Raw genomic sequence first — 16,567 nt, forward strand, 5'->3', positions numbered from 1 at the left:
CCAAGATTATGGTGCTAGTGGTTGTCGGGGATTGCCCAACCTTGGCCCTAATTGACTCAGGCTGCGGCCAGACGCTGGTTCGCCAAAGCCTAGGCCTCCAGGCTGACCCACACCTGGGGACGATCCATCTACAATGCATCCATGGCGACGTATGACCCTACCCCAGTGTCCAAGTCCGACTGACCGTGGATGGGGTCACGCGATCGATGGTGGTCGGCCTGGCTCCTCGGCTCGCCTACGTGGTGATCCTGGAGTGGGACTGGCCAGACTTCCCGGAAGTCCTCCGCTCCAATGCCGATGAGAGGCCCACAACTACCCCAGTACTGGAAGGGAGCCTCCCTGAGACCCAGTCGGGGGGGGAGGCGCCAGACCCCAGTGGACTGGAAGAAGAGCCCGAGGACTCCCCTCCAGAAGCTGCTGCTGAACCCCTGCTTCACACTGACTTTTGTCGTGACCAAAGGGCAGATCCCACCCTCAGTCACGCTTACGAGCAACTAGCCACAGTCGATGGGGCCGTAATTGACCCGCACCGGGCGAAGCAGTGGCCACACTTCCAACTGCAACAGGATCGGCTATATCGGGTCGAACGGGACCCATGCACTGGAGAACCCCAGAACCAACTACTCATGCCTCGATGTCACTGGTGGGCAGTAATGAAACTCGCCCATGACATCCCTGCTGCCAGGCACTTGGGCCACAAGAAGACTCTAGCCCGGATACTGACACACTTCTTCTGGCCCGGTGTGCATCAGGAAGTAAGGAACTATTGTAACTCCTGCCCAGAGTGTCAGCTAGACACCCCCCGCGGACACCCAAGACCCCATTGGTCCCCATGCCCATAGTCAAAACGCCCTTTGAACACGTGGCCATGGACCTGGTGGGGCCCATCCCGAAAAGCACCACGGGATTTCAGTATGTGTTGGTCCTAGTAGATTATGCTACCCGTTTCCCAGAGGCAGTGCCGCTGCGGAGTATCACCGCCTGAACCATCGCGGGCGAGCTCATGAAGTCTTTGCTCCTGTAGGCCTGCCCCAGGAGATTCTCACGGACCAGGGCACCAACTTTACCTCCCAACTGCTGCAGCAGGTGTGTAGGCTCCTGGGGATCAAGCAGTTGCACACCTCTATCTACCATCCACAAACCGACGGTTTGGCTGAACGGTTTAACCGTACTCTAAAAGACACGTTGTGCAAATTCCCCCCAGAAGAACTACACCAATGGAACCAGCTACTCCCGCCTTTGCTTCTGGCGATCTGGGAGGTGCCCCAGGCCTCTACGAAGTTTTCCCCTTTTGAGTTGTATAGCCGCCGCCCACGGGGGTTGCTTGACCTGATGCATAAAAACTGGGAACAAGCTCCATCACCAACCCAGGGCCTCTTGAAGTATGTCCTCCAGCTCCAGGAACACCTCACTCAGGCCGAGGTGCTTGCCCGGGAAAACTTAAGGGCTCAAGCACGAACCTATAACCGAGATATGCAGAGCCGCGACTTTAAACCTGGGGACTGGGTCCTGCTTCTCCTGCCCTCGAGTGAGTCCAAGCTACTGGCCCGCTGGCAGGGCCCCTACGAGGTGGTCCAGAAGGTGGGGCCCGTCACCTATGAGGTCAACCAACCGGACCGACGTAAGAAAACCCAGCGGTACCATGTCAACCTCCTGAAGCCCTGGCGGAAGCGCGAGGGCTTATTAATTAACCCTTACCCGCCGGAGCCAGAACTGGGCCCCCATGCCACCCTAACCCAAGACACCAGGGGCCTCAGCTCGCGGAGACCCTCACAGATGAACAACGCAAGCAAGCCTGGTGCCTCCTGCAGGCCTTCCCGTGAACCTTCACCAGCCAGCCGGGTTACAGAACCCTGGTTTATCATACCATTCAGACAGAACCTGGGGTAGTGATCCAAGAAATGACCAGGCCCTTGCCGCACTGCATGCAGCAGATCGTCGAGGAAGAGGTACAAGCCATGCTAGAGCTAGGCGTAATTGAACCCTCACAGAGCGAATGGCGTAGTCCGATAGTGCTAGTACCCAACCCGATGGGACGTGGCGCTTCTGCATCGACTTCCGACACGTCAATGCCATTTCCAAATTTGACGCATATCCTATGCCACGCGTAGATGAGCTGCTTGGCCGGTTAGGGGAGGCTCGTTTCCTCACCACACTTGACCTCAGCAAGGGCTACTGGCAGATCCCCCTTGACCCCGCTTCAAGGGAGAAGACAGCGTTTGCCACCCCAACAGGTCTGTACCAATTCACCCGGATGCCCTTTGGCCTCCATGGGGACCCAGCCATGTTTCAGTGGCTGATGGACCGTGTTCTCCAACCCCATTGAGACTATGCAGCTGCCTACCTGGACGATGTGGTCATCTACAGCCGCCACTGGGAGGATCATTTGGTGTGGGTAGCGGCAGTCCTGAGATCCCTGTGGGCCGCCGGGTTGACAGACCACCCAAAAAAATGCCGCATTGGATGGCAAGAGACTACTTATCTGGGCTACATCATAGGGAACGGACAAGTGAAGCCGCTCGTGGGAAAAGTCCAGGCCCTGGCGGCCTGCCCGCTTCCCACCACAAAGCGTCAGGTGCGACAGTTCTTGGGCCTCACCGGCTATTATCAGTGTTTCATTCCCCATTTTGCGTCGATCGTTGGTCCTTTGACCGGCCTTTTAACCAAGGACAACCCTCGACGTGTGGTTTGGATCCCGGAATGCGAAGACACCTTTCAGGAACTCAAAAAGAGTCTCTGCTGTGAACCGGTCCTCTACAGCCCAAATTTCAACTGAGATGTCATCCTCCAAACGGATGCCTCGGAGGTAGGACTGGGCGCCATCCTGTCCCAAGAGATAGATGGGGAAGACCATCCGGTCTTATATATCAGATGGAAATTGTTTCCGCGGGAGAAGAACTACGCTGTCGTGGAGAAGGAGGCCTTGGCAGTGAAATGGGCTTGTGATGCCCTACGTTACTAGCTTCTTGGAGCCCCGTTCACCCTAGTCACTGACCACGCCCCACTTCAGTGGATGAATAAAATGAAAGACAATAATATGAGAATACAGCGGTGGTCCCTGGCGCTCCAGCCCTATGCCTTTATGGTTTGCCATAGGGCAGGCAAGGACCACGCTAATGCTGACTTCCTGTCCCACCTGGGAGGTATGCAAGAGTCTGGCTCCCTGCCGCCCCCAAGGGGGACGAGCATCCCTAGACACCAAAGTGGGCAGAGCCAGCAAACCATGCGCCCGCCCCTCAGAGGTCAAGGCGCAGGACAGGAAGTATAAAAGCCCAGAGCTCTCTTTAAGCTCGGCCACCGGAGAGACCAGACGCCTGTGGTGTAGCTCCCAGCGGGGAGACCACGGCGATCAGTGGCCGAACTGAGGACTGGCCCAACCAGCCAATGCCCAGAGACGCTAGCCCAAACCCAGAAACGCTACCAAGCCTTCCGCTCACACATTATCCTGAGGGACTGCCAGGCCTACCGTTTGCCAGTTACCCCGAGGAGCTGCCAAACCAACCGCTCGCCAGCTACCTGGAGGAGCCGATAGTGTGTGACCCCGTGGAGGACGCTGTCCGGACCCAGGTACCTCTAGAGGGGGAGGAAGGAAGTAGCCTGGGGACAGCCGACCTGTGTCTGGCTGCAACACTGCCAAAGCCAATGTCAGTGTGTTGCAGTCAGGATCCCCACTGACACAGCAGCGGGTCTTCTGCTGCTGCTAGGGCCCCGGGCTGGGATGCAGTGGAGTGGGTGGGCCTGCATCCCCCCTGCCACCCACCTTGCGGGTGGCAGTCTCCCCCTCTCCCCAGCTATTCAGAGCCAGGAGCCTGGGGATTTGCTATTGAACCTGTTTGCTCAGCCCCTGCCTGAGGGCCTGAGCTACTGACTGTTTGTTGCCCCGCCCTGACCCAGGGCCTGGGCCTGCTAACATTGAACCTGTTTGCTCAGCCCCTGCCTGAGGGTTTGAGCTACTGACTATTTGTTCCCCCACCCTGATCCAGGGCCTGGGCCTGATATTGAACTGTTTGCTCAGCCCCCGCCTGAGGGCCTGAGCTACTGACTGTTTCGTGCCCGCCTGACCCAGGGTCAGGGCTTGCTACTATTGAACTGTTTGCTCAGCCCCGGCCAGAGGGCTGGAGCTGCGGACTGTTTCCCGCACAGCCAAACTAATTCCCCAACACACCTGACTAAAGTAACGAGGCGGTCTGGCTCCCCACCGCTCCGGAGGGGGACGAGCCCGGCTGAACTGCTCTACACTCTCCCTTGGGAGCTGGTCCTAATACATGGCCTAACTGATATTTCCCATGTCTAAGGGTATGTCTACACCCAGCCGCTAGTTCGGCGGCTGGGAATCGAAGTTCTGGGTTCGTCTTATCGCGTCTTGTCTGGACGCGGTAAGTCGAACCAGGAAGTGATCGCCGTCGACTGCGGTACTCCAGCTAGACGAGAGGAGTACCGCGGCGTCGACGGGGGAGCCTGCCTGCCACGTGTGGACCGAGGTAAGTTCGAACTAAGGTACTTCGACTTCAGCTACGTTATTCACGTAGCTGAAGTTGCGTACCTTAGTTCGAATTGAGGGGTAAGTGTAGACCAAGCCTAAGTGCTGTGATTAAGACTCCATACATTGAACAGCTTCAGAATAAGGTCCTGTCTGCAGATTACTGTGATTAGAACATGGCATTAAAATACTTAGTAATGTTAAATAGTGACATTGTTTTAAACACAATGCTCTCAATCTTTGCAAGTCCTAATGTACACTGTATCTTCCACAGAACAAATGTACAGTTATATATACACTTCGTAAAATTAATCATTACTGAAAAATAATCAATTTAATACAATTCAAAGTAAAAAAATCACTAATAAAAGCCTTCAGTTTGTCAATAGATATTAACTATCACTATGTTAACTAGTAAATCAAAATCATGGAGATACAAGACAGTCAAACCATTCCTATTATTATTAGGGATGAGTAAATAATCATAAGACTCTTCATTGTAAAATAATGAAAGACAATAGCTAAAAATACCAATTGTCATGCCAGCTTCCTAGAGATCCCCTGACCTGCTTACTTAATGCTCCAGTAAGGTATCTGCATTTTAAATAGAGGCACACATTATTTTATTTTTTATTGTTATCAGCTAGATTCTGTACTGCACATTACTGGAAAAATGTGAGGATTCGTCCCATGAAATTGTGATATAGTAAAACAGGGAGTGCCCTGGTAACGGGAAAGCTTTTACACCAAGTACCTACACAAGAGAAGCACCAAAAAGAGGATAAATATTTAGAAATTCAAACATCCTCCCTAGCATACTCAGAGAAGGAAGGCTCCCTAGCTGGCAAGACAGAATCTCTAGCCAGATTCTTAGAATGTTAACCAGATCCTGAACAAGTAATGTATAATGTAGTATGTTAACAGATTATTGCAACTTTGCCTTTATGAAAAGCTTGTTGCAGTTATCTCAAATAATGTAAACTGTGCATCTCTTAAAAGAAAAAGATGCACTGAAGAACTAGATAACAAATATTTTAAATCACCCGCTCTCTCCCCCATCTTCTAGCAAATATGGATTTGATACTACTCTCTCTAAAGTCAGTGGCAAAACTTCCATGCACCGTAGAGGCACAGGATTGAGCCCTCTGTCAAAAGAATGTCTCCACAGGAAACAGAAAATGTTATTCACAGAACAGAAAGTCTCCTTTCTATTATCCTATAACAGGTTAAACTCTGACTTTCTTGCTATATGTGAGAACAGTTTCCAGTTGAGCTTTTCACATTGCTAAGGGCTGCAGGCAGGCGTGCTGGAACAATTTGTATTGTGGGGTGCTGAGAGACATTGAATCAAACTGTAAACCCTGTATATAATGGCAACCACTTCAAACCAGGGGATGCTGCCACACCCCCAGCACCAGCACCTATGGCTGCAGGAGTCAGACTTAGCTATGCATGGTCAAAAATACTGGAAGCTAATCATACTTGAATGGAAAGGAAAGTTCATGTACACTTACTCCCAGAATTCCATGACTGGAGACGTGGCATTTTGTAAAGAAAGTTGACTGCAGTTGCTCATATTAAGTTTCTGAAATTCCACACAGTTTTCTATAAAAGAACAAAAAAAAATGGCTATGATATCTGCAATACACTTGTCTGCTTAGAGTATGTTCATCATGTAATGCCACCAGTCTAATTGAACTGACAAAGGCTTTCCACGCATTTGAAAATAGTATGGAATTGTCAGTTCTGTTACAGTGTACTTTGATCGTCGAGTCACACAGACTCATCCCAGGAAGATATTCCTGCACAGCATGTTACATTCACCTACAGTACTTTTTGAATGAGAAGCTACAATTGCAAGAGCCAATGCAGTGTTGGAGGCAGAAGAAAGAAGTTTTGAACTGGTGTGATTGCTAGAGAGTTAAAACATACAGCCCACGCCAACTGGCTAACTAAGGTTCAATTCCCAATGCCAACAGTTGGCTCAGGAATCACTTTCTGCCAGCAACGTATCCACTGGCCATAATATGGCAAGTGAGAAAGTTACTCTCTGGTGTGCTCTTAGGGGGGAAAAAGATGACAAGATCAAAGCAGCTCAGCATTATTGAGCTGACACATACTATTCGAACAATGATCAGTACTGGCTAGGTGTCACTGCACGGAGGTGAAAAAGGACACTGAAGCCTACCACCACCACCAGGCCTGATCCTGGATTCTTAACACATCCAAATGGACTTCTGAGAGTGTTTTAGGTGTGCATGGAATGCAGGATTGGGCCCAATGGGAGTGAGTCAAAGCCATAAAGCCACAGTAGGGAGTGAGGATGGGGTGAGGGCAAACAGTAATATAAGGAGTGGAAGGGGGAAAAAAATCAATGGCATGAAAACTACAACCAATACACAGCACTAGAGGATGAAAGTATTAGTGGGCATTCAGTTCCACAAACCATTATGATCTTCCTTTCAAGTGAAATACAGTACTTAAACATTCAGATTGATAAAAGAATAACCATGTTAGGACAAACCTTCCAAATACAGGGCCCTATCCTGCAAACCCTCACTCACACAACACAATCAAACAAACAGTCTTATTTGTGCAGTTAAGGGTTTGCAGGAGTGGGCCCAGGTACAGTCAGAAAAATACAATACAACAAAGTTATAGATCTCAGAATAAAAAGTTCAGATACAAAGATCCTTACTCCATTTTTCCCTCAGCATTTAAGCAGGCAAGACACACACTGGTTTCACAGGGAGTTTGTCTGAAGAAGGATTGATGAAAAACTGAGCGCCATATTGTGCCATCAGTTTTTAAGCTGAACTCCCTGAGTGTAAAAAAGTGAAAGTACGATACGGTCCTGAGTGGCAAGATCCCAGGATTTAGCCCATAGCATCTTTCAGAATTAAGAAAAGCCTAGGGCTTCTGATCCTGTACAGTATCATTACATTTGACAAGAACAAATGTCTATACAATGCCAAGAAAAAAACAACACACCACAAAAGCATGAGCAAGATTCTACACCAGGACTCTTCAGTAAACGCTGGTAAATATTGTGGGCCAAATTCTCTGCTGATGTGATTTTCACATTTCCATTGATTTCAATGGAACTAAGCCAATTTCTACCAGCAAAAAATTTGGCCCCTACAGTTTAATTTACCAATCAATTACTTTTAAGTATTTCTATAGTTATTAAGTTTGCTGGGGACATACCTGTATTCCATTCATGGCCACAAGTGGCCCAAGGGAGCTCTGTGGTAAAGCAGTTAAATAGATAGAAGATAGCCCATGCTAAAATGATGATGTAATAAATATTTAAATGTGCTTCAATAACTTGGGTAGCATATCCAATACCTGGAGAAAAAAATACAGAAAAGAAACTAATTACAGAAACCGTTTGCTTTTCAAACCAAGACCATATTTTTTTCTGCATTTTGCTTAACATTATTTTTGCTGAAACATATAATGCATTAAAAAAAATAGAACAAAGAACTGGTTGTTACCTTCAAACAGCGGGCAAACTTTTCTCCAACATGTAATTCCTCCTTCACTAGTAAACTGTCCCAGGGCGGTCTCCAGGAAAAATACTGGTATTCCACAGCAAATAAAGAAAATCACATATGGAATGAGGAAAGCACCTACAAGCAAACATCAATGGGGAGCTGGTTAGAAAAAACAAGGATCCTTTTCTTTAAAGTGAAAAATGTGCTTTTCTTAACAAAGGAAGGATCCTACAAACCCTTACTCCTTTGAGTAGTACCACTGAAGCCAATGGAGGAAGCACAACTCATGGGAGAAAGGGTCAGGTCCTAAATTCTGAAAATTAATTTCTATGGGTCGGTCTATTCACTTTACTCCTACAGTATTGTCTAGAGGACAAGACACCTGCATCCAATTTCCAGCTTAACCTCACACTTCTTGCATGATCATGGGCAAGTCACTTGTCCACCTTGCACCTCAGTTCTCCATCTGTAAAATGGGAATAATACTTCCCTGCCTCACAGGGGTATTGTGAAGATAAAATCCATTAAGAATTGTGAGGCACTGGGTACTATGATGGTGAGGATCATATAGATAGACAGAGAACCAATGGGACTATTTACAGGATTTAGCCTTTGATCAGAAGAAGATATACACCAGAAATTAAAAATTTTAACTTCACACACTAGGAAAATAACAAAGCATCCATGCTCTTTCTGAGCTTCTCACAGGAAAGATTAAATACAAAATATGTAGTATATAAGTGCAGTCCAGTGCCAAAGAGTTGCACAGTAGCAAATGCCATTCTTTCCTTTATTGACTAAGGTATAGCGGAAATAGTACATTACTGTAATTTAAACTTTGGAAACAAACACTCCTTTAATACTTAATCATATTGTAAAATATTTACATTCAACACCTGCAAACATGGAGGGATAAATATTATCAGAATGGGTTATACATTAACAGAGGTGAGAAAGGATAACTGTGTTAGATCAAATTCTCATCTCGATTGCATTTGGTCCAATCCCCATGGATTTTATTGAGAAAAACAAGATGAAGCCTTTTCACTGCAAAGAGAACAAGTGAGAAGAGAAGAGAAGACAGAAAAAGAGCTCCATCCAGCACACTACTCTGCTAATGAGTCCAGAGGTGAGTTATAGCACACACAGACTACAGGTTTAGATCCAAGCAAGGGAAGAAGGAAATACATCTGGAGGAGGAAGGGATACCAAAGATGGCTAATAAACGCAGTGATGGATCAGACAATTCATACTCAAACCAGGTGAACTAATACTCATAAAGGACCTAATTTTCTGCCACTTTTACTCACATGGTGTAGTGCTTGTGAAAAGTTCCATTGACTTCTGGAGGGCTACTGGCAGAATAAGGCACTACTCACCATGAGTTAGGATGGCAGAATCCAGGTCTCAACGTATTGCCTGCAGTTCCTGAACATACAACCCTGGCATACATTAATTAGAGCTTCATTTAAGACTAAATGAAATAATTAAACCGACACGAGGTCCATTTCAAAGTGACAAAGTTAAATTCACAGTCGCATTCCCTTTTTCTCTTCAGTATGTATTTTAAAATATTGCCACCCACAGTACACACTACTCCACCTCTCCTACACACTGCAGAGTTTAGCGGCAATGGCATCTCCCTCAACCAGCTCTCTGACAATGCAAGTATCTTTACTGACTGGCCTTTTTAGACTGTATCTCCAATAATATGCGTTTACTTTCTGAATCTTCACAGCCAACCAAATGTTTCTGAACTTTGTTTCAGGACAACTTTTTAGTTGTATAAATAACCAGTGATTCTGTGTTTTAATCATAAAAAAAAAAAAGCAGAGGCAATTGCAATGTTGAATTATGTTTCGCTCACTTGGCTCTAGAACAGGAGATAAAACAAAGTATGCCTGCTTTTCAGAAGTATAGCATGGCATCATGTGGACCTGCAACTTCAGTCTGCAGACCCATAACTAAAGAGAGGTCTCTTCAGGGACCACTTCCTCTACAAACCTCTCTAATGCATGGTTTCTCCAAATACTTAATTCTGCAGATCCCTCCAGTAAAACTTCCACAGTTTGAGAATTGCTGGTCTAGGTCAAATCCTGCTTGGTGTACTCAAATGCATAGTCCTGATGACTTTAGCGTAAGTACCTGTTTAAGTCAGGAGTGTGAGATCTGACTCTCTGGGACTGATTCTCCTCTCACTACACCAGTTTTATGCTGATCTGACTCCACTGACTTCAACAGATTTACACCAGTGTAACTGAGAGGAGAACCACGCTTTCTTCTCTCCACATAAACAATCAGCCAGCCAACTAAACAATAACTGATCTAAAATTATAAAAGGCAATTTATCTTACTGGACAATCAACTATCACCAATAAGCCACATTCCCATGCTCATAAACAAACTGAGATAATTAAAACTGCTCTTTCACAAATCCTGATCTGCATTTTACACATAGATGCAGAAACTCTATGTATAAAACAAGCCAAATTTTGATCTCAGTTCCAGCATCGCACCTATGCTCAGTGGGGTTGCACAAAGAGCTGAGAGCAGATTGGGTGAAATCCTGGCCCCACTGAAGGTAACAAAATATTGCCATTGGCATCAGTGGTGCCAGGATGTTGTCAATTTTTTTTCATTACATTCTGTCTTTAGGATGCTGGAGTTTGTTATTTATTTTAAATGTGTTTCCATCTAATTACACAGCAAACATGACTGAAGTATTTTCAATGTGAAGTTAACATTGGTGAAAATGGCAATTTCACATTTTGACTAGCTAGAATATGTAGATATACTACACGTGTAACTAACAAGTATATAAAGGGTACCACGGGAATAAGGGTGTGTTCAAAATGTTATTTCTCAAAGTTTTCTTCTACCTTCTCAGAAAAACCCTTGGGACAATTCTTACAAATTAGCATCAAATATGTTCTGCATTTCATGTCCAGATTGTTATCTTTATATAATAAAAGCACTACTAGAAATCAACATGCACCATCTTAAGAATAGCAGAGTTCTTTTTTATCTCGTTTTTGCCAAAGTGCAGGAATAAAAGGAACTAAAGCCAAATTACAAAGCAAACACACCTACTACTGCACAGTAGTTTTTAGAAATGTACCAAACAAAAATGGGTCAGGATTATCTCTGGTGTTACTCAGTGGAGTGACAATGGAGATAAATTTGGCATTGTTGGCAGAGAAAACCTACTGATGAATAGGTCTTTTTATGCATGTGTACATCTCAGCTACCAAGCACATTGCTTTCTTCCTAAGCTATCTGCTTTTACTACTGTTTTAGGCCTGAATTGGAAGAGTGTCTGTATCCAGCTGACCATATTCCTAAACTACTTTTTATTTTGATTAATCATTTTTCCACTGGTAGTGTTTATTCATAACTGTATTATATCCTATGTGTTTCATACAAGCTATAAATAATACATAAAATATGTGATGTTGTTGCATAACCTGAACTTGTGCTTTTCTCCCTTAAGTAACATTCTTTTATTGTGTTCCACAACTTCGTGTATCTAATGTTATTTCTAATATTTAATAAAGTGACTAGTATCCTTTCTGCAGCTAACAAATACAACCTCCTTTTCTACCCTATCTGAGGAGAAAATAAGCAAACAAAGTTGGCTGCAATTGATTTAAAGGGACTCTGATTTAACAGAGAACAAACCAATGATGCAGGTATGATAAGAAAACAATCCTCCTAAAAGTTTAGTCCTTGATTGCCATGTAGCCATTAAACCATTATAAAAAAACCCATTTGTACTTTGCAAAGTACCTTGTTTTGGAAAATGCACAATTACTTTATATTGTAGCTGTTCCTAATAGGATTGGTTTTTTCTACTCGTTTACTTTAGTTTTTGAGAGCATAAGCATGTGTATATGTTTACATGCACAAAAACATACAGTATATAGTCCCATTTTAATAGTGTACTAGTCTGTTTTTCATGAGATGTTTGTACTAAAATGGGACCATATGGGTGAAAATAGTTTTGAGTCACATAGGCCATTTTTGTACAATGTGGTTTCCACTTAATTTCACAAGATTTTGTAAGTGCATTACCGTATTCACAAAAACATGACATTTCTCAGATGCAAAAAACTTGCAAAAGGAAAGTGCAAAACATTTTGCAAAAAAATAAGTAAAATGTTCCATAATTTTACACAGCCACACAATGCTTAATGCTTCCATAGCAGCGTGAGCCCTGAAGTCCTCTTACAAACACCTATTTTTTACAACCAATGCAAGAAGTCACCGCAAAGCATTTGTTTACTGTTTATTTACCATGTGTTTATGGTGAGCTGTGAATCTATATGTGATGCCATCTTACCTCCTCCATTCTTGTAGCAAAGATATGGGAATCGCCACACATTTCCCAACCCAATAATCTCCCCTGCCACAGAAAGCACAAATTCAACCTTATTGTTCCAGTGGCCTCTTTCGTGCACTTTCTTATCGTTGCTGTGGACCAGGTTGGTACTTGAGGCTTCAGGGTCCAAAGCATCTTCTGGCTTGCCATTAATTATGGGAATAGTCTTTTCAGCGGTCATGACTCTGTCCAGCCTGGCGGGGTGAAAGGATAAGAAAAGTATGGATTTTTAAATCACTTTCACACAACAACAAACGACCACTCACAAATCCCTCATCTGATCTTTGTCTTTGCATGTCCTATGACATACAGGGATTTGCTAGAAGGTGCTAAAAGTGAAGGCGATGCCAACTTTGCTAGATCAGACAAGTTAACACCACCCCAAAAAAGGTGGGTGGTGTGGGATCATTTAGGTGCAGTTAGGAGAATTAAAGACTCCCAAACGGCCACCTTTCAGAAATCCCTCCCCTTGCTAGGATCCCAGCTCTGCAAACCTCACAGCCATCACAGAGATCAGCCCAAGCACATCTGACCTGCAGCCTCATACACCTTCCAGTTCAACACAGATACAAGGGGGAAGGGGATGAAAGGCTCCTGGGCTCCCCGGAAGAGCAGGCGCCCCCACTACTCACCCAGGGCTCTGCCTGTGCTGATGAGAGAGGGGCAGGGTCGCTGGATCTCGGCTGGGCTCTGAGCGGATCCCCGTGGGCTGCCACTGTCCGCCCTGTTGCTCTGGAGCCGAGAAGCGGCAGGCGCCCGGCGGCGGCGCAGGCAGGGGACTGAGGGTGCAAGGAGGAGGACAGACAGGGGCGCCTTATCCTCTCTCTGTCAGCTGCTGCCCGGCTCCCCGGCTGCAGGGGATGGGATGCTCCCTGCTACCCACGCGGCGGAGGAGAATTTGCAACTGCTCAGCCTTTCCCGGAGCGATGGTATAACACCCGCCTCCCCCCTCCACCCAGCGCCGTCTGCCCACCGCCTCCTCCGCCCTGCATCGCATCTGGAGCATCTCCAGCCCGCTCGCTACCCCGCCCCCTGCCACTGACCATCAGCCCCCCTCCCCTTTCCAGCTGTGTGTGTCGGGGACGGGGGGGCGAGCTCTCCAGGCAAGGCAGGCAGCCTGCACCCAGCCCCAAGGAGCAGCCCGGGAGAAGGGGAAGGGGGGCTTACTGCACCAGCTTCCAGCTGTGCTTGTCAGGAGAGAACGGGGTGTTGCTGGCAGCAGTGGGAAGAGCTGGAGCTCCCAGCCAAACCTAGTTCTGGAAGGGCTCAGAACCCCAACCCTTGCAGCAGCTGCTGTTTATTATTAATCAATTACTACTTGGGTGAAGGGAGCACCAGGGCTAGTTAGGCCCCCATCCTGCCCAGTGAGGTCCCCCACAGTTAGCAGGCATCCTCTGCTCTTTAGAGTCTTACTGTCCCTGGGCAGTTGGTATCTAGTGCTGCCCACATCTCTTTCTGATCCCCCACCACCATTCCTGCCACCCGTTAGGCCTGGCAAAGCCTCCATCTGCCTGGGTGGCAGATGCTGGTCCTGTTCCTTCTCAAAATCTTGCCTCACAACTCATTCCTCATGGCACTGCTAACCTGCGCTCCAGCTCGGGGCAATGGTCCCACCCCTGTCTCTGATCTTTCTTAATGCACCTTTTATTAATACCCAAACCTAACAAAGAATCATAGAATCATGGGACTGGAGGGACCTCAAGGGGTCATCTAGTCCAGTCCTCTGCACTCATGGGAGGACTGAGTATTATCTAGACCATCCCTGACAGACAGGTGTCTGTCTAACCCGCTCTTAAAAATCTCCAATGATGGAGATTCCTCAACCTCCCTAGGCAATTTATTCCACTGCGTAACCACCCTGACAGTTAGGAAGTTTTTCCTAATGTGCAGTCTAAACCTCCCTTGCTGCAATTTAAAGCCATTATTTCTTGTCCTATCCTCAGAGGTTAAGAACAACAATTTTTCTCCCTCTTCCTTGTAACAACCTTTTTTGTACTCGAAAACTGTTATCATGCCCCCTCTCAGTCTTGTCTTTTCCAGACTAAACAAACCCAATTTTTTCAATCTTCCCTTAATAGGTCATGTTTTCTAGACCTTTAATTATTTTTGTTGCTCTTCTCTGGACTTTCTCCAATTTGTCCACATCGTTCCTGAAATGTAGAACTGGACACAATACTCCAGTTGAGGCCTAATCAGTGTGGAGTAGAGCGGAAGAATTACTTCTCGTGTCTTGCTTACAACACTCCTACTAATACATCCCAGAATGACGTTCACTTTTTTTGCAGCAGCATTACACTGTTGACTCATATTTAGCTTGTGATCCACTATGACCCCCAGATCGCTTTCCGCAACACTCCTTCCTAGGCAGTCATTTCCCATTTTGTATGTGTGCAACTGATTGTTCCTTCCTAAGTGGAGTACTTTGCATTTGTCCTTATTGAATTTCATCCTATTTACTTCAGACCATTTCTCCAGTTTGTCCAAATCATTTTGAATTATAATCCTACCCTCCCAGCTTGGTATTGTCTGCAAACTTTGTAAGTGTCCTATCTATGCCATTATCTAAATCATTGATGAAGATATGAACAAAAGCGGACCCTACTCATTATGCCCTTCCAGCATGACTAAACCATTGATGATTACTCTCTGGGAACAGTTTTCCAACCAGTTATGCATCCACCTTATAGTATCTCAATCTAGGTTGCATTTCCCTAGTTTGTTTATGAGACGGTCACGTGGGACACTATCTAAAGCTTTACTAAAGTCAAGATATACCAAGTCTACCCCTTCCCCCCATCCACAAGGCTTGTTACCCTGTCAAATAAAGCTATCAGGTTGGTTTGACATGATTTGTTCTTGACAAATCCATGCTGACTGTTATTTATCACCTTATTATCTTCTAGAAGTTTGCAAATTGATTGCTTAATTATTTGTTCCATTATCTTTCTGGGTACAGAAGTTAAGCTGACTGGTCTATAATTCCCCAGGTTGTCCTTATTTCCTTTTTTATAGAATGGCACTATAATCTTCTGGAATCTCTCCTGTCTTCCATGACTTTTCAAAGATAATCACTAATGGTTCTGATATCTCCTCAGTCAGCTCCTTGAGTATTCTAGGATGCATTTTATCAGGCCCTGGTGACTTGAAGACATCTAACTTGTTTAAGTAATTATTAACTTGTTCTTTCCCTATTTTAGCTCCTGATCCTACCTCATTTTCACTATGTTAGACATCCTATCATCACCAACCTTCTTGGTGAAAACTGAAGAAGTCATTAAGCACCTCTGCCATTTCTACATTTTCTGTTATTGTTTTTCCCCCCATTACTAAGTAACGGGCCTATCCTGCCCTTGGTCTTCCTCTTGCTTCTAATGTATTTGTAGAATGTTTTTTGTTACCCGTGATGTCTCTAGCTAGTTTGATCTCATTTTGTGCCTTGACCTTTCTAATTTTGTCCCTACATACTCCTTCCCTTTTTCCCTGCCTATCCTTCCTGAGCAAGCTGTATCCTTCTATACCAATATTCTAGTCATGCATATTATCCCACCAAGTCTCTGTGATGCCAACTATTATAGTTGTGTTTATTACTAGCATTTCAAGTTCTTCCTGCTTATTCCCCATACTTCTTGCATTAGTATACAGACATCTAAGATACTGATTTGATTCCCCCCGCCCCCCGTTCTGTCTTGTCTCTCCCTTATCCCTGCTATAATAGCCAATGCTTCCCCCAAATTCCAACCCTTCTCCCAGGTCTCCATGTTTTTGACTTACCTGTGGGCTTTGGTCACCTGCCCCCTTCAAACCTAGTTTAAAGCCCTCCTCACTACGTTAGCCAGTCTGTATCTAAATACGCTCTTCCCCTTCCTCAATAGGTGGACCCCATCTCTGCTTAGCAGTCCTTCTCCTGGAACAGCATCCTGTGGTCAAGGAAGCTGACGCCCTCCTGGCAACACCATCCTCGCAGCCAGGCATTCACCTTCAGTATGCATCTGTCTCTGCCTGGGTCCCTACCCTTGACTGGAAGGATCGAAGAGACCACCACCTGCACACCCAGCTCCTTCACCCTTACTCCCAGAGCCCTGTAGTCACTTCTGATCTGCTGAGGGTCATACCTCACAGAATCATTAGTGCCCACATGGATGAGTAGCATGGGGTAGTAGTGAGAGGGCCGGATGATCTTTGACAATCCCTCCATAACGTCTCAGATACGGG

General features: G+C 45.8%; 1 protein-coding gene across 1 annotated transcript in view; it reads right to left on the reverse strand.

Annotated features, from left to right (window-relative positions):
* SLC6A11 (solute carrier family 6 member 11) overlaps positions 1-13,063 on the reverse strand; it is a 179,094-nt gene extending 166,031 nt beyond the window's left edge. The window contains exons 1-5 of the mRNA XM_024193609.2: positions 12,988-13,063; positions 12,317-12,549; positions 7,978-8,112; positions 7,688-7,828; positions 5,995-6,085 (exon numbers count right to left, since the gene is read on the reverse strand). Of these exons, the coding sequence (XP_024049377.2) occupies positions 5,995-6,085; positions 7,688-7,828; positions 7,978-8,112; positions 12,317-12,536 (587 nt within the window). The 5' untranslated portion in view covers positions 12,537-12,549; positions 12,988-13,063. The remainder of the gene's footprint in view (positions 1-5,994; positions 6,086-7,687; positions 7,829-7,977; positions 8,113-12,316; positions 12,550-12,987) is intronic.
* Positions 13,064-16,567: the final 3,504 nt, after the last annotated feature.

Source organism: Terrapene carolina, unplaced genomic scaffold (assembly GCF_002925995.2).
Source record: "Terrapene carolina triunguis isolate 2854851 unplaced genomic scaffold, T_m_triunguis-2.0 Scaffold232, whole genome shotgun sequence".
NCBI classification, from domain to species: Eukaryota; Metazoa; Chordata; order Testudines; family Emydidae; genus Terrapene; species Terrapene triunguis.